General features: G+C 43.0%; 1 protein-coding gene across 3 annotated transcripts in view; it reads left to right on the top strand.

Moving 5' to 3' along the window:
* Positions 1–25,298, top strand: part of LOC143793094 (multifunctional protein ADE2-like) — a 59,211-nt gene extending 33,913 nt beyond the window's left edge. For all 3 annotated transcript variants that reach the window (XM_077279730.1, XM_077279729.1, XM_077279728.1), the window contains 10 exons: positions 979–1,275; positions 1,570–1,707; positions 2,980–3,016; positions 5,493–5,690; positions 5,924–6,099; positions 12,892–13,071; positions 19,216–19,329; positions 19,633–19,813; positions 20,441–20,599; positions 23,278–25,298. In XM_077279730.1, coding sequence (XP_077135845.1) covers positions 979–1,275; positions 1,570–1,707; positions 2,980–3,016; positions 5,493–5,690; positions 5,924–6,099; positions 12,892–13,071; positions 19,216–19,329; positions 19,633–19,813; positions 20,441–20,599; positions 23,278–23,444 — 1,647 coding nt within the window. In that variant the 3' untranslated portion in view covers positions 23,445–25,298. The remainder of the gene's footprint in view (positions 1–978; positions 1,276–1,569; positions 1,708–2,979; positions 3,017–5,492; positions 5,691–5,923; positions 6,100–12,891; positions 13,072–19,215; positions 19,330–19,632; positions 19,814–20,440; positions 20,600–23,277) is intronic.
* The last annotated feature ends 1,319 nt before the right edge of the window (positions 25,299–26,617 follow it).

Below are 26,617 nucleotides of genomic sequence, written 5' to 3'. Positions count from 1 at the left end.
CCATTTAATGGTAAGTGGTGTGCGCTTCTGTGCACTGCGTCAGAAATGGACAGGAGCAGCAGTTCTGGCATAGAAAATATCCGTCCCACCCAGCTTCTCTCCGATCTGCCTATTTTGGCTGAGCTGATCCAAAGTGGTGTGAAACCGCCGAAAGTTGCACATTTTTGTACAACTTAGTGTTGCGCAAAAATATTGCGACATTTCAAAGCTTTTATGCCCCTAGTCCCATGCGTAGATGAGCTTACTATGTACTTTCTTTGTCCATTCTCCCATTCTTCTTGATCACTGCTTTGACTGAAGAGGGTGTTCCTGACCTCTCCAGCATGCGACCTTCAATTTAGACTGGAAACTTATCGCCCCAATCCATTAACATTTTTGTGCCAAAAAATGAAGTTAAAAGGTTTGAAATGTTGCAAAAGTTTTGTGCAACTCTGAGTTCCGAGCAGCTCTTTACTTGTACTCCTGGGTCCTCCCTTCTGTCTCGTGCGCTGCCTATGATAATCACAGCAAACTGCCCTGGAGTTACCCCAGCCTCGCTGTGTCTTTAATAGCATATATTGTATATGCCCAGCTTGGCTGGGTCCTTTAGTGTCGTAATGTGGACAGCAGCAAACACCTGCGGCTATAGGGACGGGTCTGTGACACGGGAACCAGTGGAGCTCTGGAGACATTGCTACGCCCTCAGCATCTAGTATGTGTCTCCAGACCTGCACCAGCCACCTGGTCACAGACCCGTCCCACCACCAGCATGGTCTCTGTATGGGATATGAGCCGCAGATGCCTGCTTCTGTCCTCTTTATGGCACTGCAGGGTCTCCAGTGGTGGACAGCGGAGTTTGGGGGAATCCCAGTTTGTGCCCCCTGTCTTATTGTAAGCATGGGACCGTATAAGTTGTGACAGTGCTTAACAATAAAAAACATTACTGTAGACTGGGGGAACATGGTGTCATGTGCGTGGACACGTTTGTTTTACCTACAGACAAGTCTTCCTGGACATGGCTTGTTCAATCGCTTAAGCAAACGGAGCCGTCTTACCCCAAGGAAGCGTCGTGTTTGTAAAGTGATCATCTGTTTGCCTGCTGAGTACCCCGAGTATAACGGCACATACCAGGTTCCTCGGGGGAAGGAGAGAGACCGACTGGCCATGCTGGGCCTGGTGGGGAAGATCTTCATACAGCCATCCTGGAACTTTGAGAATTTCCGGACTGAAGTGATTGCTCTTTTCCGTCAGTATTTCTCATGTTCAGATGAGGAGTTTTCATTTAATTTTCTGCAGGTATGAGCTGTAGTGCATGTAATACTATTATATATTATTATATTGCATCCTCAATTATTACAATTTTTGGAAGAGAATCCAGCCCTTAGGTGGCGTGTAATCCATTCACTATGTTAAAGATTGCTTTATATCATTCTAAATCTCTCCGTAGTTTCTTCCTGCTGCTCTCTTATTAACCTGGGCAATAATTTGGGCATTAGTTTGCAGTAGGTGTAGATTTGTAAGGCCACACGTATTTTACATCGTTTTATGGACCTCGTGTTTCATTGCATTGTGTCATCATTTTCTTCACAGTGTTTACCAGGGAATCGGACACTGATTAAACCGAATGTATCTGCAACCTTTAAGTGGAGTGGTATAGCAATAATAGGGCTGGCCACACAGAGCTCGCTGTACATCAGAACGTCACACGCCTTCGCCGCACCGGCAAAGGTAAGAACGTTCACATGAGTTATAATGGATGCATGACTTGAGATGTCCATGGGTATCGCGGCCTCCTAATCTCCACAGTATAATCTATAGGTTTCTGTTTTCCCACTTGAAGCTTCTATCACATTTCCTTTATTTTACTATCTTGGTTGTTACAGACATTATTTTTAAGGTAGGGAACACCTCTGACATGTGGATAGGTGTTGCTTTGGTTAGATCAAGTGTTGTAATCAGTAAGACATCGCTGCGCTCATGCCGGAAGCTCTGCTACTATGCTGCACCTCAAGAGGGGGTGGGAGAATGTGAAGTGTGACATCCCTGCCAAAAAGCTACAGGACATAGATGCGGCCACTAGGAAGGAGGACTGTGTATCCTTCCATATGTGTCAGTTTTTGGCAGGAATGTCACACGGCCCCCCGCCCGGGCTAGCAGCAGTGCTTCCGGTATGAGCGCACCGCCATCTCAACATCTCTTGACAGGCACAGGTGAGGGGCATGGATGGGAGGATGCTCCCGCTACGGATTTACTTCATACACCACACTGAATTGGGAGCTGTGCGACTAATACCAGTAAGCACCCTACTTACATCAGTCACTGGAACAAGCTTTACTATACCTACCTAGGAAGACGGTATTGAAGCATTCTCCATGGGGACCTCCTCTGGGAAGTGATCCCATGAATTTCATTTATTTTGGGCACATGTTACTTTTTAACGTGATAATTATGACCACGTGGTTGAATTACACCGACCTCCATTGGTATTTGTACACACAATACAGGATGCCCCATCTTGTTTTATCAGCTCATGTCCATTCGAATCATATGTTCTGTCTACATATCTGATATATAAATAACAAATTAAAGCTGCACTCTGAAACGCCATAGAATAGAAACAATGAATACATGAAATTGGCAGGTAAGATCAAGCTCTATTTAACACCGCCACAGGTTAATGGGTGGCGTGCTCCATCAGGAGGTGTGCAGTACACATAGTTACAAACAGACAAATGTGAACACTGTATACGTAAGTGCCGGTCAGTCTTTTGATATAACAGCTGAAGTATCTACAGCATTACAGTAAATATAACAGATGTGTCCAGCTCCTCATTATATGTAGTTACCTTCAGCCCTGCTTCTTGGGTGTTGCTCAATCCTTTTCTTTAGGCTCAGTGAAAGCCTTAAGGTCTAGCACTGAACACCAGCCACTAAAGCGTACATTTGTTCTTACATGGTGCTGAACTCACCAATGCTTTCTTTCATTTGACCGAACTTTAGGTTGAAGACTTCTCTGATGACACTCCATTACCTCCAGGTTTGTGTCATATCGCCTATACAATTTTACTGACGTGTCTGGGACTTCATGATGTGTGACCCCAAATATTTCTATAAATTGGTACATTTTTATTACTGAGGATCCCACCCCAGAGTCCCATCTGAAGGGAGTGGAGGCTGAGCGTGTACCCCACCCTTCCACTCTATTCAATGCTATGCTGAGCCAATCCATCAATATTCTAGTGATGGAGAACCACTTTAACCTCTCGCTTTGATGAATCTACTATATAATTGTCTAAGGGTCACATCCGTCTGTCTGTCTGTCTGTCACGGATATTCATTGGTCGCGGCCTCTGTCTGTCATGGAAATCCAAGTCGCTGATTGGTCGTGGCAAAACGCCCACGACCATTGCCTCGACCAATCAGCGACAGGCACAGTCCGGCGGCAACATGGCCGCTCCTTCCTCCCCGCAGTCAGTGCCCGCTCCATACTCCCCTCCAGTCAGCGCTCACACAGGGTTAATGCCAGCGTTAATGGACCGCAGTGTAACGCACTCCATTAACGCAGCTATTAACCCTGTGCGACCAACTTTTGACTATTGATGCTGCCTAGGTAGCATATATATATATATATATATATATATATATATATATATACACAGTACAGACCAAAAGTTTAGACACACCTTCTCATTTACAGATTTGTCTGTACTTTCATGACTGAAAATTGCACATTCACACTGAAGGCATCAAAACTATGAATTAACACATGTGGAATTATATACTTAATTTCAGTTGTTTCACACTTTTTTGTTATGTCTTATATTCTAGGTTCTTCAAATTAGCCACCTTTTGCTTTGATGACTGCTTTGCACACTCTTGGCATTCTCTTGATGAGTTTCAAGAGGTAGTCACCGGGAATGGTCTTCCAACAATCTTGAAGGAGTTCCCAGAGATGCTTAGCACTTGTTGGCCCTCTTGCTTTCACTCTGCGGTCCAGCTCACCCCAAACCATCTCGATTGGGTTCAGGTCTGGTGACTGTGGAGGCCAGGTCATCTGGCGTAGCACCCCATCACTCTCCTTCTTGGTCAAATAGCCCTTACACAGCCTGGAGGTGTTTGAGGTCATTGTCTTGTTGAAAAATAAATGATGGTCCAACTAAACGCAAACTGGATGGAATAGCATGTCGCTGCAAGATGCTGTGGTAGCCATGCTGGTTCAATATGCCTTCAGTTTTGAATAAATCCACAACAGTGTCACCAGCAAAGCACCCCCACACCATCACACCACCTCCGTGCTTCACGGTGGGATTCAGGCATGTAGAGTCCATCCGTTCACCTTTTCTGCGTCGCACAAAGACACTGGTTGGAACCAAAGATCTCAAATTTGGACTCCTCAAACCAAAGCACAGATTTCCACTGGTCTAATGTCCATTCCTTGTGTTCTTTAGCCCAAACAAGTCTCTTCTGCTTGTTGTCTGTCCTTAGCAGTGGTTTCCTAGCAGCTATTTTACCATGAAGGCCTGCTGCACAAAGTCTTCTCTTAACAGTTGTTGTAGAGATGTGTCTGCTGCTAGAACTCTGTGTGCCATTGACCTGGTCTCTAATCTGAGCTGCTGTTAACCTGCGATTTCTGAGGCTGGTGACTCGGATAAACTTATCCTCAGAAGCAGAGGTGACTCTTGGTCTTCCTTTCCTGGCTCCTCATGTGAGCCAGTTTCTTTATAGCGCTTGATTAGTTTTTGACACTGCACTTTGGGGACACTTTCAAAGTTTTCCCAATTTTTCGGACTGACTGACCTTCATTTCTTAAAGTAATAATAGGCACTCGTTTTTCGTTACTTAGGTGCTTTTTTCTTGTCATAATACAAATTCTAACAGTCTATTCAGTAGGACTGTCAGCTGTGTATCCACCAGACTTCTGCACAACACAACTGATAGTCCCAACCCCATTTATAAGGCAAGAAATCCCACTTATTAAACCTGACAGGGCACACCTGTGAAGTGAAAACCATTCCCGGTGACTACCTCTTGAAGCTCATCAAGAGAATGCCAAGAGTGTGCAAAGATGTCATCAAAGCAAAAGGTGGCTACTTTGAAGAACCTAGAATATAAGACACAATTTCAGTTGTTTCACGCTTTTTTTGTTAAGTATGTAATTCCACATGTGTTAATTCATAGTTTTGATGCCTTCAGTGTGAATGTACAATTTTCATAGTCATGAAAATGCAGAAAAATCTTTAATTGAGAAGGTGTGTCCAAACTTTTGGTCTGTACTATATAGATAGATAGCCTCCCACTTTTGTGTCTTTATTTTTCTTGGATGACACCTCTCCATAACTCTACTTGTCCTCCAAAAGAGTAATCCGGCTCCTTTTTTTTATTTTACAATGCACCATCACCCCAATATTTAATGCTGCAACTGTCTACATGATTTACAACCATGGACGAGCTTTCTTTTAACAGTCAGGTTGGTGTGTAGTTATGACTTTTTCCATCATGTCATTTGTTTTTAGTGGAAGGCTTGAGATTTGCTGAGGAACCATACCAGGAGATTACTAAAGAGATGTGTACAGACCCTCATCAACCTGGAGATTCACTGATTGAACCCACAGAGAGAATATCTACAGGGACCACCGCCACAATGTCCCGGGCAGATGGAAAATGCTTCAACATGACCAACAACTTCATCTTTAAGATGCTGAGAGAAGCAGGTAGGACGTCTTCTCCTAGACTCCTGACTGCATGTGGAGGAGACTTGTGCACTTATAGCCGTATACCGAGCTGTGTACGGAGAGCGCCGATTTACCTGTAATCCTGTGTAGACGACAGCCCCGAGCACACGGGTCGCTCATCACTAGCTTATCTGTACAGTAAATGTCAGCCAAGAATTCAGAGAAATGACGACTGATTAGAGATCGAATAATTAGTTTTAAACATTTCTCAGGTATCAAGACAGCACTTGTGAGGAAGGTCAGTGAGAACAGATACGACACCTGCGGTTGTGAACTGATCCCTCTTATATGGGGGTGCTGGAGAATAGCCACGGGCATGTACCTCACCAGACATCCTGACACTGAAGGACGCAGGCTTTACCCTCCCAGGGTAGAGATATTTTATAAGGTAACCCTTAGATATAGCTTAGAATATAATTTGTGTGTATATATAGTGTGCCAGGTTTGCATTAAATTAACAGCAAGTTGCTCAATGCGGGAAAACTATTTTTATTTTTTTGCCGTATTGTGATAAAAAAACATACTGTAAAGCGCAGACAATTAAATATTCACCCTTCTATAGTCCTATAGAAGATCCTCATCCCTTCTGAAAATGGTACATCGGATAAAAATGGAGACGGAGGTCGCAGGCAGACTTTTCAACATGTAACACGGCACGCTATCTTGATGCAACATTTTTTTGAAACATGCCCCATCCTCAGTCATCCGGATAGTTCATTAGTTGAGAAATTAGGGTAATCATTAGGCTGCGTTCACACATTGCAGCTGCGTTGCATGTCATGTGTTTTTTTTTTTTTTTTGTTTTTTTTTTTAAATTGCGGAAATGAACATTACGGTGTTATCGTGATCAAATGATCGCAACACGGCTGCAATTTGTGAACACAGCCTTAAAGGGAAGGTGCCACATTTTATTTTTTGTATTAAAAATGATTGTTCATATAAACAATTATTTTAATACAAATTTACATTTTTTAACTTTAACATTTTTTTTATTATTCATTTTTTTTCAGCCACTGGGCGCCGCCATTTTGCTTTGCAGGAGTGTAAGTGTAGCTGCACGACACTTACACTCTGCAAATACGGCAGCCCTGGGCATAGGAGACTGCGGTCGGCATCCGACCGTATAGTTTACATTGAGCTGCTCCCTTCTCTGGTCTGGCCACGCCCCCTGAGCCGTCCACATCACAGCAGAGGCAGGAGATCAGCGCCATCTTCCAGGAGCTCACAGTGTGCTGTGAGCTCCAGCTTCCCAGGATAATGGCAGGAGCCCTGCAGTTATAGGAGGAGGAGAAGACCAAGGACGGGAGGGAGAAAGGACTCAGCAAGGGAGCAGTGAAGTAAGTATCAGTGGGGAGGGGGAGAGGCAGTCTAATCCTCTCCTTTGTGGTGCTGACTCTGAGCAGTTAACTCCTCCCATGTGTGTTAAGGTACCTTCACACTAAACGACTTTGCAGCGATAACGATAGCGATCCGTGACGTTGCAGCGTCCTGGCTAGCGATAGCGTTGTGTTTGACACGCAGCAGCGATCTGGATCCCGCTGTGATATCGCTGGTCGTTGCTGAAAGTTCAGAACTTTATTTGGTCGTCAGATCGGCGTGTATCGTCGTGTTTGACAGCAAAAGCAACGATGCCAGCAATGTTTTACAATGGTAACCAGGGTAAATATTGGGTTACTAAGCGCAGGGCCGCGCTTAGTAACCCGATATTTACCCTGGTTACCATTGTAAAAGTAAAAAAAAAACAGTATATACTCACCTTCTGATGTCTGTCACGTCCCCCGGCGTCCGCGCTGCTGCTCAGAGCTTCCTGCACTGACTGTGTCAGTGCCGGCCGTAAAGCAAAGCACAGCGGTGACGTCACCGCTCTGCTGTTAGGGCCGGCGCTCACACAGTGCAAGGAAGCGGACGCCAGGGGACGCGAATGTAAGTATGTACTGTTTGTTTTTTTACATTTACACTGGTAACCAGGGTAAACATCAAGTTACTAAGCGCGGCCCTGCGCTTAGCAACCCGATGTTTACCCTGGTTACCCGGGGACCTCGGCATCGTTGGTCGCTGGAGAGCGGTCTGTGTGACAGCTCTCCAGCGACCAAACATCGACGCTGCAGCGATCAGCATCATTGTCGCTATCGCTGCAGCGTCGCTTAGTGTGAAGGTACCTTTACTGTGCTGTGTAGCTAATCCTCTCCTGTGTGATACTGTCTGCTGAGCCATGCATCTAATCCTATCCTGTGTGATACTAACTGAGCTGTGTATCTAATCCTCTCCTGTGTGTTACTGTGCTGACTGTGTATCTACTCCTCTCCTGTGTGATACAGTCTGCTGAGCCATGCATCTAAAGGTACCGTTACACTAAGCGACGCTCCAGCGATATAGACAACGATCCGACCTAAACTAGATCGCTGCAGCGTCGCTGTTTAGGTCGCTGTAGAGACGTCAAACACAGCAGCTCCAGAACGATGCAGGAGCGATCCAGTGACGTAGCGGCGACTCACTTATCGTTCTTGCTGGTTGTTAGCTCCATGTAAATCATTGCTGACATCGTTGCTTTTGCTGTCAAACACGACGATACACGCCGATCTGACGACCAAATAAAGTTCTGGACTTCTAGCTCCGACCAGCGATATCACAGCGGGATCCAGATCGCTGCAACGTCACGGATCGTTGTCGTTCTCGTTGGAAAGTTGTTTAGTGTGAAGGTACCTTAATCCTATCCTGTGTGATACTGAGCTGTGTATCTAATCCTCTCCTGTGTGATACTTTGCTGAGCCGTGTATCTAATCCTCTCCTGTGTGATACTGACTGCTGAGCCATGCATCTAATCCTATCCTGTGTGATACTAACTGAGCTGTGTATCTAATCCTCTCCTGTGTGATACTTTGCTGAGACGTGTATCTAATCCTCTCCTGTGTGATACTGACTGCTGAGCCGTGTATCTAATCCTCTCCTGTGTGATACTTTGCTGAGACGTGTATCTAATCCTCTCCTGTGTGATACTGACTGCTGAGCCGTGTATCTAATCCTCTCCTGTGTGATACTTTGCCGTGCCGTGTATCTACTCCTCTCCTGTGTGATACAGTCTGCTGAGCCATGCATCTAATCCTATCCTGTGTGATACTAACTGAGCTGTGTATCTAATCCTCTCCTGTGTGATACTTTGCTGAGCAGTGTATCTAATCCTCTCCTGTGTGTTACTGTGCTGACTGTGTATCTAATCCTCTCCTGTGTGTGGCCATGTGCACACGTTCAGGATTTTTCGCGTTTTTTCGCTATAAAAACGTGATAAAAATGCGAAAAAAAACGCTAACATATGCCTCCTATTATTTACAGGGTATTCCGCATTTTTTGTGCAAATGTTGCATTTTTTTCTGCGAAAAAATCGCATCGCGGAAAAAAAAGCAACATGTTCATTAAAAATGCGGAATTGCGGAGATTCCACACACCTAGGAGTGCATTGATCTGCTTACTTCCCGCACGGGGCTGTGCACACCATGCGGGAAGTAAGCAGATTATGTGCGGTTGGTACCCAGGGTGGAGGAGAGGAGACTCTCCTCCACGGACTGGGCACCATATAATTGGTAAAAAAAAAAAGAATTAAAATAAAAAATAGTGATATACTCACCCTCTGATGGCCCCCGAAGTGTTCCCGCCTCTCCGGTGCATGCTCTCTCTTCCGTTCCTATAGATGGTGTGGTTCAGGACCTGTGATGACGTCGCTGTCTTGTGATTGGTCGCGTGACCGCTCATGTGACTCACGCGACCAATCACAAGCCACGACGTCATCGAAGGTCCTGAACCACACCGGCATCTATAGGAACTGACGCCGCTGAGGAGATTCGCTGTCTGCAGAGGGTGAGTATAACCATTTTTTTAATTATTTTTAAACATTCTATCTTTTACTATAGATGCTGCATAAGCAGCATCTATAGTAAAAAGTTGGTCACACTTGTCAAACACTATGTTTGACAAGTGTGACCAACTTGTCAGTCAGTTTTCCAAGCGATGCTACAGATCGCTTGGAAAACTTTAGCATTCTGCAAGCTAATTTCTCTTGCAAAATGCTAAAAAAACCGCGAAAAAAACGGAAAAAAAACGAAAAAAAAAAAATGCGGATTTCTTGCAGAAAATTTCCGGTTTTCTTCAGGAAATTTCTGCAAGAAATCCGGACGTGTGCACATACCCTCACTGTGCTGACTGTGTATCTAATCCTACCCTGTGTGATATTGACTGCTGAGCTGTGTATCTAATGCTATCCTTTGTGATACTGACGGCTGAGCCATGTATCTAATCCTATCCTGTATGATACTGACTGAGCTGTGTATCTAATACTGTCCTGTGTGATACTGACTGCTGAGCTGTGTATCTAATCCTCTCCTATGCACTCCTCTCCCCCATTATGTGTGATCTATATGGCGGTATTATGTGAGATATATATGGCGTCGTTATGTGAGAAGTATATGGCGGTATTGTGTGCTCTTTATGGCGGTATTTTGTGAGAACACTGGCGGTATTATGTGTGCTCTATATGGTGGTATTGTGTGCTCTATATGGCGGTATTATGTGAGATCTATATGGCGGTATTATGTGTGCTCTGGCGGTATTGTGTGCTCTATATGGCGGTATTATGTGTGCTCTATATGGCGGTATTATGTGTGCTCTATGTGGCGGTATGTGTGCTCTATATGGTGGTATTATGTGTGCTCTATATGGCGGTATTATGTGTGCTCTATATGGCGGTATTATGTGTGCTCTATATGGCGGTATTGTGTGTGCTCTATATGGCGGTATTATGTGTGCTCTATATGGCGGTATTATGTGTGCTCTATATGGCGGTATTATGTGTGCTCTATATGGCGGTATTATGTGTGCTCTATATGGCGGTATTATGTGTTCTCTATATGGCGGTATTATGTGAGAACACTGGCGGTATTGTGTGTGCTCTATATGGCGGTATTATGTGTGCTCTATATGGCGGTATTATGTGTGCTCTATATGGCTAAATTTTTTTGATTGCACCTTCCCTTTAAGCTTTACTTGCACAATAGATGATTGTTGGCTTAACAAAGCTTTGGCCGACAGCCATCTTAGTCGATTATCTTATACACAGCAGCGCTCATTTGGCCGACTCATAGCCAGACATGTCTGGTGACGGCTTATCTCCAGGAGAGCAAGCTAGTCCTCTGTCAAATTTGACATGCCCAATTGATATCTTCACTGACAATCATTTGTCCGGCGCCCCCGTAGACATTAGATTGTTGTCCAAAGCCATTGCCTTCAGTGGGTACGACCGACATTAGTCTAATGTGTACAGGGGCATTTAGAGTGAGGAACCTTTAAATGTTAGGGTATGTGCACATGTCAGGATTTCTTGCAGAAATCTCCTGAAGAAAACCGGAAATTTTCTGCAAGAAATCCGCATTTTTTTTTTGCGTTTTCTTTCCCGTTTTTTTTGCGTTTTTTTTAGCATTTTGCAAGCGTAATTAGCTTGCAGAATGCTAAAGTTTTCCAAGCGATCTGTAGCATCGCTTGGAAAACTGACTGACAGGTTGGTCACACTTGTCAAACATACTGTTTGACAAGTGTGACCAACCTTTTACTATAGATGCTGCTTATGCAGCATCAATAGTAAAAAGATATCATGTTAAAAATAATAAAAAAATGCTTATACTCACCTTCTGCAGACAGCCGATCTCCTCAGCAGCGTCCGTTCCAATAGATGGTGTGTGCAGGACCTTCGATGACGTCGCGGTCACGTGACCGCGACGTCATCGCGGTCATGTGATCGCGACGTCATCGCAGGTCCTTCACACACACCATCTATAGGAACTGAAGCGGCAGCATGCACCGCTGAGAGGCGGGAAGACTCCGGGGGCCATCGAAGGTGAGTATATGACTATTTTTTATTTTAATGCTTTTTTTTTTACCAATTATACGGTGCCCAGTCCGTGGAGGAGAGTTTCCTCTCCTCCACCCTGGGTACCAACCGCACATGATCCGCTTACTTCCCGCATGGTGGGCACAGCCCCGTGCGGGAAGTAAGCAGATCAATGCATTCCTAGGTGTACGGAATCCCCGCAATTCCGCAAATTTAATGAACATTTTGCTTTTTTTTCCGCAATGCGATTTTTTTCGCGGAAAAAAATGCAACATTTGCACAAGAAATGCGGAATACACTTAAAATAATGGGAGGCATATGTAAGCGTTATTTTCGCGTTTTTATAGTTAAAAAACGCGAAAAATACTGAACGTGTGCACATGGCCTTACTTTCTCAACGGGAGGCATTATCAGCCTAGCCAAGAGCATTGTCAGATGTTCTACTGCAGTAATCTTGTGGTCTGAGCAGGCTGCCAGTCACCCGATGATGCAAAATGCTTGTTTGTTGGGTGAGCTTGTGCTGCACAAGATCACCGTTTTCGACAACGCATTGTGTCTAAACGGGACTTTACAAGTGCTGCTGAGAACAATGGCAGCCTATGTGCACAGAACAGTCCGTTCCAGCTCGATCACTGCGTTCTGCCTATGTAAATGGGCTAGTAAACGACTGCTGATCAGCAAGCACGTTTCTAATAGGAGGTTGGTTTGTGTGATCGAACCTTTAGTGATATTACACTGTGTCCCCATTCACCTTCAATGAGTTGCAGTACTAGACACGACCCAGTGACCGATGTGGTGCTGTTACTGGAGAAAACTAATGATGACTTTCTATTCAAATGACTCCTGCATTGAGCAGGAGGTCGGACGAGATGACCCTGGAGGTCCCTTCCAACTCTAACAGTCTATGATTCTATGTTGTATCAACTCCAGCTCCACTAAGGATCGGCTGACATATTACGGTATGTTTTGGCCTCCTCATGACAACGGGGCGTGGCGGAGTCAGACACCCCTGATTCATGAAGAGGCGAGCTGCACCAGAATTCTTACTCCAGTCTCTGACATTGGGAAAGACACAGCTTGTCATGAATTAGACAAGATATGGCGTCATGCCCCAGCTATGCCCAGTTTGGCGGAGCTGGGAAAAATTTGTGAAAATACCAAAAGTCACTACATTTTTGCGCCAACATTTTGTGACTTTTCAAAGCATTGTACGCCAAAATCCTTAATTACATCAACCATTTGGAAGAATCCTACTATTTGGTATTATTTTGTTGTCTACATTTTTTTTTTCCTTTTTTCTTACAGGATGATGTCCTTGAAGAAGTTGTTTGTTCAAAGGAGGAATTGTTGGCCTCCGAGATGAATTGTGCGGGACACACAATTGGTCAGTCTGAAATGGACATCATAAATCACAGTATGGTTGCCATGTTTGAAATTTTGGAAAAAGCATGTTTGGCATCTGACTTCGTTCTTGTAAATATGAAGGTGTGTACCATGCGAAATACGAATTCTTCTCATATTATTATACAGGAATGGATGATGGCTGCCAGTGTATACGTACAGTACAGACCAAAAGTTTGGACGCACCTTCTCATTTAAAGATTTTTCTGTATTTTCATGACTATGAAAATTGTACATTCACACTGAAGGCATCAAAACTAAGAATTAACACTAGTGATGAGCGAATATACTCGTTACTCAAGATTTCCCAAGCACGTTCGGGTGTCCTCCAAGTATTTTTTGTGCTCGGAGATTTAGTTTTCATCGCTGCAGCTGAATGATTTACATCTGTTAGCCAGCATAAGTACATGTGGGGGTTGCCTGGTGGCTAGGGAATCCCCACATGTAATCAAGCTGGCTAAGAGATGTAAATCATTCAGCTGAGGTGAGGAAAACTAAACCTCCGAGCACTAAAAAATACTCAGAGGACACCTGAGCGTGCTCGAGAAATCTTGAGTAACGAGTATATTCGCTCATCACTAATTAACACATGTGGAATTATATACTTAACAAAAAAGTGTGAAACAACTGAAATGATGTCTTATATTCTAGGTTCTTCAAAGTAGCCACCTTTTGCTTTGATGACTGCTTTGCACACTCTTGGCATTCTCTTGATGAGCTTCAAGAGGTAATCACCGGGAATGGTTTTCAATTTACATGTGTGCCCTGTCAGGTTTAACCCTTTCCCGACCTGTGACACAGAGTATGCGTCATGAAAGTCGGTGCCAATCTGACCTGTGACGCATATGCTGTGTCACAGAATGATCGCGTTCTTGCAGATCGGGTGAAAGGGTTAACTGTAATTTCACCCGATCTGCAGGGGCAGGGGGAGTGGTACCTTAGCCCAGGGGGGGTGGCTTTGACCCCCCCTTGGCTACGATCGCTCTGGTGACCACTTTGTCACCAACCCCCCAGATCTGATTGGAGCTAGCGTCCATGTTACGCTATCTCTCCATTCAGATGTGGAGGGGCGGAGTGATTGATGGCTGCCTCGCTGTCCAGCTTCATGGAGTCCATAGAAGCTGAGCAGCGAGGTGCCTGCATGCATACTCACCTCGATCGCTGCCGCCATCGCCGCTAGGTACTCCCCTCTGCTCCCCCTGCCATCCAATTCCACACCCCCCGACCTCCGCTCTTTCCCCCTTCACCTCCGCTCCCTTCCTTCTTCACCTCCGCTCCCCCCCAACCTCTGCTCAACCCCCAACCCCCGCTTCCTTCCCCTGCCCCGCTGATCTCCCCCCTGCCCCGCTGATCTCCCCCCTGCCCCGCTGATCTCCCCCCTGCCCCGCTGATCTCCCCCCTGGATCTCCCCTCTGCGACGCTGATATCCCCCCTGCGACGCTGATCTCCCCCCTGCGCCAGTTTTCCCATTAGGGTTAAGGTTGGGGCTAAAATTAGGGGTAGGGTTGTGATTAGGGGTAGGGCTAGGGTTGGTATTAGGGGTAGGGTTAAGGTTGGTATTAGGGGTAGGGTTAGAGTTGGTATTAGGGGTAGGGATAGGGTTGGTATTAGGGGTAGGTTAGGGTTGGGATTAGGGGTAGGGTTAGGGTAGGGTTGGGATTAGTGGTAGGGTTGGGATTAGTGGTAGGATTGGGATTAGGGGTAGGGTTAGGATAAGGGTTGGGATTATTTGATTAGGGGTAGGGTTAGGGGTGTGTTGGGGTTAGGGTTGGAGTTAGAATTGGGGGGTTTCCACTGTTTAGGCACATCAGGGGGTCTCCAAACGCGACAGGACGTGCGCAGACCATTCCATCAAAGTCTGTATTCCAAAATGGTGCTCCTTCCGAGCTCTGCCATGCTCCAAAACAGTAGTTTACCCCCACATATTGGGTACCAACTTACTCAGGTCAAACTGGACAACAACTTTTGGGGTCCAATTTCTCCTGTTACTCTTGTGAAAATAAAAAATTGCAGGCTAAAAAATTTTTTGAGGAAAAAAAAGATTTTTTATTTTCACGGCTCTGCGTTATAAACTTCTCTGATGCACTTGGGGGTGCATAGTTCTCACCACACATTTAGATAAGTTCCTTGGGGGTGTCTAGTTTCCAAAATAGGGTCACTTGTGGGGGAGCTCCAATCTTTAGGCACACGGGGGCTCTCCAAACGCGACATGGTGTCTGCTAACGATTGGAGCTTATTTCCCATTCAAAAAGTCAAATGGCACTCCTTCCTTTCCGAGCCTTGCCGTGCGCCCAAACAGTGGTCTACCCTCACATATGAGGCATCGATGTACTCAGGAGAAATTGCCCAACAAATTTCAGGATCCATTTTATCCTGTTGACCATGTGAAAATGAAAAAATTAAGGCTAAAATAAAATTTTAGTGATTAAAAAAAAAGTACTTTTTCATTTTTACGGATCAATTTGTGAAGCACCTGGGGGTTTAAAGTGCTCACTATGCATCTAGATAAGTTCCGTGGGGGGTCTAGTTTCCAAAATGGAGCTAATTTTCCATTCAAAAAGTCAAATTGCGCTCCTTCCCTTCTGAGCCCCGCCGTGCGCCCTAACAGTGGTTCACCCCCACATATGGGGTTTCTGCGTACTTGGGACAAATTGGACAACAACTTTTGGGGTCCACTTTCTCCTTTTACCCTTGGGAAAATTAAAAAAAATTATTGCTAAGAGATAATTTTTGTGACTAAAAAGTTAAATGTTCATTTTTTTTCTTCCATGTTGCTTCTGCTGCTGTGAAACACCTGAAGGGTTAATAAACTTCTTGAATGTGGTTTTGAGCACCTTAAGGGGTGCAGTTTTTAGAATGGTGTCACTTTTGGATATTTTCAGCCATATAGACCCCTCAAACTGACTTCAAATGTGAGGTGGTCCCTAAAAAAAAAAAAAAGTTTTGTAAATTTTGTTATAAAAATGAGAAATCGCTGGTCAACTTTTAACCCTTATAGCTTGGTAACAAGAAAATGTTGTTGCCAAAATTGTGCTGATGTAAAGTAGACATGTGGGAAATGTTATTTATTAACTATTTTGTGTCACATAACTCTCTGGTTTAACAGAATAAAAATTCAAAATTTGAAAATTGCAAAATTTTCAAAATTTTGTCCAAATTTTCATTTTTTTTCACAAATAAGGCCAAAAATTATTGACCTAAATTTACCACTAACATGAAGCCCAATATGACACGAAAAAACAATCTCGCTAGGATCCGTTGAAGCGTTCCTGAGTTATTACCTCATAAAGGGACATTGGTCAGAATTGCAAAAAGTGGCCAGGTCATTAAGGTCAAAATGGGCTGGGTTATGAAGGGGTTAATAAGTGGGATTTCTTGCCTTATAAATGGGGTTGGGACCATCAGTTGTGTTGTGCAGAAGTCTGGTGGATGCACAGCTGATAGTCCTACTGAATAGACTGTTAGAATTTGTATTATGGCAAGAAAAAAGCAGCTAAGTGAAGAAAAACGAGTGGCCATCATTACTTTAAGAAATGAAGGTCAGTCAGTCTGAAAAATTGGGAAAACTTTGAAAGTGTCCCCAAGTGCAGAGGAAAAAACCATCAAGCGCTACAAAGAAACTGGCTCACATGAGGACCGCTTCAGGAAAGGAAGACCAAGAGTCATCTCTGCTTCTGAGGATGTTTATCGGAGTCACCAGCCTCAGAAATCGCAGGTTAACAGCAGCTCAGATTAGAGACCAGGTCAATGCCACACAGAGTTCTAGCAGAAGACACATCTCTACAACAACTGTTAAGAGGAGACTTTATGCAGCAGGCCTTCATGGTAAAATAGCTGCTAGGAAACCACTGCTAAGGACAGGCAACAAGCAGAAGAGACTTGTTTGGGCTAAAGAACACAAGGAATGGACATTAGACCAGTGGAAATCTGTGCTTTGGTCTGATGAGTCCAAATTTGAGATCTTTGGTTCCAACCACCATGTCTTTGAACGCCGCAGAAAAGGTGAACAGATGGACTCTACATGCCTAGTTCCCACCGTGAAGCATGGAGGAGGAGGTGTGATGGTGTGGGGGTGCTTTGCTGGTGACACTGTTGGGGATTTATTCAAAATTGAAGGCATACTGAACCAGCATGGCTACCACAGCATCTTGCAGCGGCATGCTATTCCATCCGGTTTGCTTTTAGTTGGACCATCATTTATTTTTCAACAGGACAATGACCCCAAACACACCTCCAGGCTGTGTAAGGGCTATTTGACCAAGAAGAAGAGTGATGGGGTGCTACGCCAGATGACCTGGCCTCCACAGTAACCAGACCTGAACCCAATCGAGATGGTTTGGAGTGAGCTGGACCGCAGAGTGAAGGCAAAAGGGCCAACAAGTGCTAAGCATCTCTGGGGACTGCTTCAAGATTGTTGGAAGACCATTCCCGGTGACTACCTCTTGAAGCTCATCAAGAGAATGCCAAGAGTGTGCAAAGCAAGTCATCAAAGCAAAAGGTGGCTACTTTGAAGAACCTAGAATATAAGACATAATTTCAGTTGTTTCACACTTTTTTGTTAAGTATAGAATTCCACATGTGTTAATTCATAGTTTTGATGCCTTCACCGTGAATGTACAATTTTCATAGTCATGAAAATACAAAAAAATCTTTAAATGAGAAGGTGTGTCCAAACTTTTGGTCTGTACTGCATATGCTTCAGAATAATGGAAATATTTATATCTGTAGTACCAACTTATTCCGCAGCAGTGTACTATACAGAGCGTACATGTAGAGAAATTTCAGACCTTACAGAACAAAAAAAAACTAATGTACAGTTCAAACAGTAGAAGTGGTGGCCCTGGTCACAAGAGCTTACAATCCACGAGGAAATAGGGGTAAAATTTCACAAAATTCCTATTTTGTACAATGGTCCAACCTTCTTTTTTTAATGGGATAATGCATTCACGAAGCAGTCATTTGCCAGTAATTGTGTATGCGCGATATGTATCGGGTTAAATTGCCTGGAATGAGGAGGAAACAGGAGGATGAATGGCTCAGGGTCTGAGGAATAAAGTGAAAATGGAGAAAAGTTAGATAAGCGAAAGTTATCATTTTTTGGGGAGACAACTAAAACTCTGGATGTTGGGAATTACACTGATTATTTGGGGTAATGCTTTCCAGAAATCTGGTGCAGCTCCAGAAAAGTCTTGAAGATAGAAGTTGGAAGATGTTAGTTTTTCATTACCAGCAGAATGGAGAGGAAGCTTACGATGATAGATAGATAGATGGGGGATGAGGTGTTTGGTGGTGCAGCACTGTGGAGAACTTTGTGGGTGAGAGAAGTTTATATTGTATGATGATGTGGATGATTCATCGGTATAAAATATGATGAAGACATCGGTGTAGCAGCTGGATGCAAATGGCAGTGGTATTTGCATTCAGGATAGACTGGAAAGGGGAGAGTAAAGAATTACAGATATCAAGATGGGAATGAAGAGGAGTGTCGGTAAGCGTTTTGGATGTTTTTGGGGTACAGGGGAAATGAGAGTGCAAGTGGTTTCATATAAAAAATGTAAGATCCTAGTGAAACATAACCCTAAATCAGCGGTGGGATATTAAGAGAGTTTCCTAACAAACTGTACATATGAAGTTATTGGTTGGGTGACAATGATGAAAAAAACTATTAAAGGGAATTTGTCTGCGGATTTAACCCACAACCCCCCCCCCCCCAAATTGTTTCCACAGTCATATAGCTCTTTCAAAGGCAAGTCAAGCAATATCTGTACATTGATAAGCAAATGAGACTAAGGCAGATCTGAAGCCTCTGTCCGTCCAGCTCTATTCCCTGCCTGCGCCGCCTCCTCCTGCTTCACTACTAGGCTCTTTGATGTGTATCTTCAGGCAAATTAGCTGTCGCTCAAGCAGGAGAAGAGAGTGCTGGGCTGGGAATAGATCTAGAGTGACAGAGGCTTCAGATCTACCATAGTTCTTCAGCCTCATTTGCATATCAAATCAAACTCTGATTTTCCAGTAATGGAAAAACAGACTGGCCATGTAAAAGTATTGTTCAACTTGTCTTTGGAATAGATAAATGCGCATATAAATAGTTTTTTGGGTGAAATCCTGCTGACTGACTCCTTCTAAAGTCTTGCCTGCTGACATATCTTTGTTTCGGACGCTCTACTGTTGCCATTTTGTAAAGTAGTTCTTTGTTTTTAAGTCTCTGTTCCATGTTGCCATACGCAGGTTCAGTTTGGTGTAGACCTTAACAGTAAAGAAATCGTTCTCGCAGATATCATTGACTACAATTGTTGGCACCAGAATCAATTAGAAGATCTAAGCCAACAGCATGGCCAGCAAGTAAGACACCATTTATCATTAAAGTTCATGGAGTAGAAGTGGGATTCACTATGAACATCTTTGTAGGACCCCACTGCTCTAATGTAACGTATATAATCAGCACTCTAGGTAAATGAGCTTTTACAGGTTTGTAAGTTTGTTCCAGAAGTAAAATCATGCTAGAACCTGGGATGGAAAGCGTTTCGTGCTTCTCCGCCATTGCTGCTGGATGCAATGACGACATAAAGATGAGATGATCTTCTAGTGTTTGGAGGATTGTGGTTATTTTTGGCCTTTTATTATTATATGTCCTGCATTCTCCAGAATTGGTTGAGTCCTAGGGGCCAAGGAAAGGTGGTTGTCCTGATGGAATCCGTCTCGTACGTGGTGCATGGTGAAAAAATAAAGGCATCGTGTGCAAAGTACAGTATCCCATGTGAGCTGCGGGTGTCGTCCGCATTCACCGGACCTATGGAGACCCTGGATATAAAATCACAGTATGAAGGTACATTCGTGCTGTATGTCCCGAGCGTGAACAGCTTGTGAAAATGAAATAAATACAATAATGATTATACTAACGTGATGCCCAGTATGAGTTATTATATTGTTAAATTCATTCCATAATACCAAAGGGTAAAACGGCCTGGAAATAAAATCCATGAATTGATAATAATCGCTAGGTCAGGTTAGTACTGCAGATGAGTCCCACGTGTCACTGTCCTTGGGAAAGCTGCAGTTTAGGGCAGGCATCCTCCATAATAACCAGACCAGCCTAATATTATTAACTTTTTTGTAATATTTTTCTTAGACTATAGTAAAGTGTTTGGTAATGCATGATGAGTTTAACAATATAACTATTACTGGATTACTTTTTCATGTTTAATTCCATTTTTTTTATGTTTTTTTTTTTTTTCATTATGACCTTTTCATTCCTATGTCTATTAGCTCTTTATCTGTGAAGTCTTCTTCTGTGATCCATTCTTAGCAGTTTTTTGGGGTATATCTGGTTGTTACTATATTGGGGTTGCATTAATCAGTGATCATTTAGTTTTTTCTTGGTTTTTTTTTTTTTTTAATGTTCTACTTGTGTCTATGTTTTGTATATGAGCTGATGTTGGTATCTTTCCCCCAGGAGATGGCACTCCCACAGTGTTCATTACTGTGACTGGAAGAAGCAATGGGTTGGCATCTGTACTTTCTGCAAACACGGCCTATCCTGTCATTCATTGCCCCGCAGTCACCTCAGATTGGAGCGCTCAGGATGTCTGTTCTGCCCTTAATGTTCCAGAGAGTATGTGTCTTCTGCCATCTGATTATGGGAACAGAAAACACTGAAGTCAGAGCCTTTCCAAAGCAATTTACCTCTTTGAGTATCCCATCATGCACTTGGGATTCTCAAATGAAGCATCATCAAACAAAGCATCCTCAAGGAGCAGAGCCTGTGCTATATGCGCCTTGTCATGTGCACATTGACAGCGTGCTCTCTGTTGCTGGCTCAGATCAGCAGTAACGAGTTGGCAACAGAGCACGTTGTCCGAATACCCAGCGTGCAAAGACCAATGACATCACTTGCAGGGGCGGTGCTGGTCTTTGCACATTGGGTATTTTAATAACACATTTTGCTGTTGACTCATTACTGCTGATCTCAGCTGGAAATAGAGTGCACTGTCATTGTGTACAATGCTCATCTTGCTGGTACATGCCTAGCCCCTGAAACGAGTGTCACTGATGACTCTGGAGGAGGAAAAGGGGTTGCAGATAATGACGCTTTCTTTAAGTATCCCAGCATGCACTGGGATTCTCAAACGAAGCAACATCAAAAAGAAAATGAAGAAAAAAGAGAAGTAGTTAGGGAAGGGTAGAGATTTTTTTAATTCAAGTATATTAGAAACTATATTATGGCTCTAAATATATAGAGATTTAGGAAGAAAATTACTTTGGACTTTGTACCACCCCTTTAATTCATGCTTCTATGATTCTGAAAGTACCATTGTATCATGGAAGGGCAGTATAATTGTACACATGTGGTCAAAGTTGTTGGTACCCCTCGTTTAATGACAGAAAAACCCACAATGGTCACAGAAATAACTTGAATCTGACAAAAGTAATAATAAAAAATGTATGAAAATGAACAAATGAAAGTCAGACATTGCTTTAAAACCATGCTTCCACAGAATTGAAAAATAAAAATAAATAAAACTCATCAAATAGTCCTGGACAGAAATGATGGAACCCCTGAAAATATTGTGACAAAAGGGACATGATAAATCAAGGTGTGTCCACTAATTAGCATCACAGGTGTCTACAATCTTGGAATCAGTGAGTGGCCTGTATATAGGGCTACAGATACTCACTGCGCTGTTTGGTGACATGGTGGGTATCACACTCAACATGGACCAGAGGAAGCGAAGGAAAGAGTTGTCTCAGGAGATTGTAGCACACATGATGGGATTACATACATGGCTTAGCGAACTGTATGACCCTGTTGCAAATACCACAGTAAAGCCTCATTCAGATGTTCCTACATCATGGACAACTGAATCAGGCTTTACATTGACATAGCACAGCTGAGTCAATATTCAGAATACCGTGGCGTAATGATTACACTAGTGTGCCCTAAACACTGCAGTGACGGCAGCAGTGAGAACAGTTCAGGCAACCTGACATTGTAGTACTAATACCAAGTTACTGACCTGTTGTCTACAACTGAAGGATGTTGCAGCATCCCTACTCTTCCTGCTCGGTAGCCTGGTATTAGTAGTACAATGTCAGGCTGCCTCCTCTCACCGCTGCTGTCCAGACCTCCAGTTGCTGCTCGCCATTGAACACTAAATAAGCAATGATGGGGAAATTATAGCTCAGAGTACAACTCTCGGCTCCCAAAAAATGGCGCTTGGCTTCACGTACAGTTGTGAACTGAACAGCCCAAGGGGTGTGCCCAGTTCGCAACTGATTAACCCACAGTGTTGGAGATGTGGTCAGACACCGACTGCAGTCTCCTTTGGCTGCTGCATTTGGTCAGGTGCAGACTCCAGCAAATACAAATGGCAGCTCCCAGCGGCTGCAGAAAAAAAAAGTTACAAAAAAATGTAATGTTGTTTGAAAAATAAATTCTTCTATAACCAATAACTGTGGACATAAAAATTCCCTATACAGGTGAAGTAGTTCATAAGTCGAAGTTTCACCTACCCAGCCCTACTGATAACTAGAGCTTGTACTAAGCAGTGTAAGATCCCAGCAGCGGCAGAGAGGGGACACATTGGAGAGCTGTCAGTCTGCCAAGTGGGTGGAGATTGAGTTAAACTTTTCTAAGGTGTCCTACTACTAGGAGACTTTGCAGTCAGCTGTAATTTGTGGAAACCCAGAAGGTGTTAAAAGGCACCAGTATAGTTAGGACAAGATGGTGTGAAATAAGGCGTTAGCCACTGTAATCCGTCAAGTAAGGTAGCTGAAAAATATAAAAAAAAAATACAAAACCATTTATTGAATCATATTTGAATACAAGAGTGAACAACACACATTTAAAAAAAATAACACAACAGAGTGCACCATCAAATCATGACACATGCGGTAATAATGTCACCACCCAAACCTCCCAAATTACTAAGAATAAGGGTACACAGAAATGAGTAGGGTGGTAAAAAACAACAGATGTAGTTCACTCACTTGCCAGTAGAAATCACAATAGACATTGTGCCAATAAAAAATCATCGAATATGGACAAACCTGTAGTGCTACCCATAAAATAAAGTCGGGGACAAGGACACTGCCCCATAAGACCCTCACAGACAAGGATACAGCCCCATCCCCCACGGACAAGGACACAGCCACCATAAAACCTGCCATATTTGAAAAACACATAGATGCTCTGACAGATAAGACAGCACACATGTATTTTGAATGAAGTTTCTTTCCTGCATTGTGATGCTTATCTCTTCCTGTATTTAATGCTCCTTTATTTACCCCCAGATCTTGGATTTTGCACGGTGCTTTCTCCTGATGCCGCAGCTCAGTTTTCTGCTCATATCTTGGGTCTAAGTAATTGCCAGTTGTGGTCCAAGCTGCGCTCCTGCACTCTGAATAAGTGGATCTCTGTGAAACAAGCGGACGAGAAGCTGAGGGACTGCAGCATATAATCTCGCTTTTTCCTGTAAAACTCGGTCATTATCTGCAGTCTGCACAGTTGTATGCTTTGCTTTTTGTATATTAGTTTGCTAAACTAAATTGTAAGTGGACATTTAATTGTAAAGCCCTTCGGAATATGATGGCGCTATAGAAATATAATTATTTTGTGTCAAGTTTTTAAATGCTGAAAATGTGAAATCTGTTGGTGATTTAACCCCTTCCCAAAATTTAACATACGGTACATGTACGTCATAATGGGGAAGTTGTTCCGGCAATATGATGTACAGGTAGGTCACGATGATCATGTGGGCTCAGGAGCTTTGCCTGCACTGTCGGGACCTCGGCTTAACAAACAGTCGAGCTCCAGAAGCAAAAGCCAGGGTTGATGCCAACTCCTTCCTTGGCTGTTTAATCCTCTAGATACAGCGGTTCAAAACCACCATGGCATCTACAGTGGATATAAAAAGTTCAGAAAAATGACGCTGAGCATTCCTCCAAATCAACAACAATGGCTTCTCCAGAAAAAGATTACAGTTTTGGACTGACCTAGCCAGAGTCCAGACCTGAATCCAATTATAAATCTGTGGGTGATGTGCAGAGGACGTTGTACACAGGAGATGCCCCCGTAATCTGACAGATGTGGAGCTACTGCAAGGAAGAGTTTTCAAAGGCTGACAATTCTAGATGTCACGCTGATAGACGCCTAACCAAAAATAATGAACCCTGTCTTAAACTGAGAGGGTCCTTCAACATAGTATTAGTTGAAGATTGTGATTACACAACCACATTATTTTAGTTCTTTATTTTTATTTTTTCACCTGAAAAAAATTCTGTTTATCAATTGAATTGTATAGATTATGAATAGCATTAAGCCCTGAGGGTGGTTTGCACGTTAATGACCGGGCCAATTTTTACAATTCTGACCACTGTCCCTTTATGAGGTTATAATTCTGGAACGCTTCAACGGATCCTGGTGATTCTGACACTGTTTTCTCATGACATATTGTACTTCAAGATAGTGGTAAAATTTCTTTGATATTACCTGCGTTTATTTGTGAAAAAATGGAAATTTGGCGAAAATTTAGAAAATTTCGCAATTTTCCAACTTTGAATTTTTATGCCCTTAAATCACAGAGATATGTCACACAAAATACTTAATAAGTAACATTTCCCACATCTACTTTACATCAGCACAATTTTGGAGCCAAAATTTTTTTTTATTAGGGAGTTACAAGGGTTAAAATTTGACCAGCAATTTCTCATTTTTACAACACCATTTTTTTTAGGGACCACATCACATTTGAAGTCATTTTGAGGGGTCTATATGATAGAAAATAACCAAGTGTGACACCATTCTAAAAACTGCACCCCTCAAGGTGCTCAAAACCATATTCAAGACGTTTATTAACCCTTCTGGTGCTTCACAGGAATTTTTGGAATGTTTAAAAAAAATGAACATTTAATTTTTTTTTCACAAAAAATTTAATTCAGCTCCAATTTGTTTTATTTGACAAAGGGTAACAGGAGAAAATGGACCCCAAAAGTTGTTGTACAATTTGTCCTGAGTACGACTATACCCCATATCTGGGGGTAAACCACTGTTTGGGCGCATGGCAGAGCTCGGAAGGGAAGGAGCCCCATTTGACTTTTCAATGCAAAATTGGCTGGAATTGAGATGGGACGCCATGTTGCTTTTGGAGAGCCACTAATGTGCCTAAACATTGAAACCCCCCACAAGTGACACCATTTTGGAAAGTAGACCCCCCTAACGAACTTATCTAGATGTGTGGTGAGCACTTTGACCCACCAAGTGCTTCACAGAAGTTTATAATATAGATCCGTAAAAATAAAAAATATTTTTTCACAAAAATGAACTTTTCGTCCTGAATTTTTTATTTTCCCAAGGTTACCAGAAGAAATTGTATCCCAATCGTTGTTGTGCAATTTGTCCTGAGTAGGCTGATACCCCATATGGGGTAAACCACTGTTTGGGTGCATGGCAGAGCTCGGAAGGGAAGGAGCGCCGTTTGACTTTTCAATGCAAAATTGGCTGGAATTGAGATCGGACGCCATGTCGCGTTTGGAGAGCCCCTGATTTGCCTAAACAGTGGAAACCCCCCAATTCTAACTGAAACCCTAACCCAAACACACCCCTAATCCCAACCACACGCCTAACCCCAACCACCCTCCAAACCCTAATCCCAACCATAAGCCTAACACACACCCTTACCCTGATACACCCCTAACCCTAATCCCAACCATAAATGTAATCCTAACCCTAATGGGAAAATGGAAATACATTTTTTAAACGTTTATTTTTCCCTAACTAAGGGGGTGATGAAGGGGGGTTTGATTTACTTTTATAGCGGGTTTTTTAGCGGATATTTATGATTGGCAGCCGTCACACACTAAAAGACGCTTTTTATTGCAAAAAATATTTTTTTGCGTTACCACATTTTGAGAGCTATAATTTTTCCATATTTTGTTCCACAGAGTCATGTGAGGTCTTGTTTTTGACGAGTTGACTTTTTATTGGTAACATTTTCGCGTGACGTTTTTTGATCGCTTCTTATTCTGATTTTTGTGAGGCAGTATGACCAAAAACCAGCTATTCATGAATTTCTTTTTTTTTTTGGGGGGGGGGGGGAGGGGTGGGCGTTTATGCCATTCCACGTTTGGTAAAATGGATAAAGCAGTTTTATTCTTCGGGTCCGTACGATTACAGCGATACCTCATTTAGATTATTTTTTATGTTTTGGCGCTTTTATACGATAAAAACTATTTTATATTAAAAAAATAATATTTTTGCATCGCTTTATTCTGAGGACTATAACTTTTTTATTTTTTTCACTGATGATGCTGTATGGCGGCTCGTTTTTTGCGGGACAAGATGACGTTTTCAGTGGTACCATGGTTATTTATATCTGTCTTTTTGATCGCGTGCTATTACATTTTTTGTTCGGCGGTATGATAATAAAGCATTGTTTTTTGCCTTTTTTTTTTTTTTTTTTTTTTTACAGTGTTCACTGAAGGGGTTATCTACTGGGACAGTTTTATAGGTTGGGTCGTTGCGGACGCGGCGATACTAAATATGTGTACTTTTATAGTTTTTTTATTTAGATAAAGCAATGTATTTATTGGAACAATTTTTTTTATATATAGATTTATTTAGGATTTTTTATTT

Source organism: Ranitomeya variabilis, chromosome 1 (assembly GCF_051348905.1).
Source record: "Ranitomeya variabilis isolate aRanVar5 chromosome 1, aRanVar5.hap1, whole genome shotgun sequence".
Classification (NCBI taxonomy): Eukaryota; Metazoa; Chordata; class Amphibia; order Anura; family Dendrobatidae; genus Ranitomeya; species Ranitomeya variabilis.
Note: the sequence above shows the minus strand (reverse complement) of the source record. Positions and strands in the feature narration are given on the sequence as shown.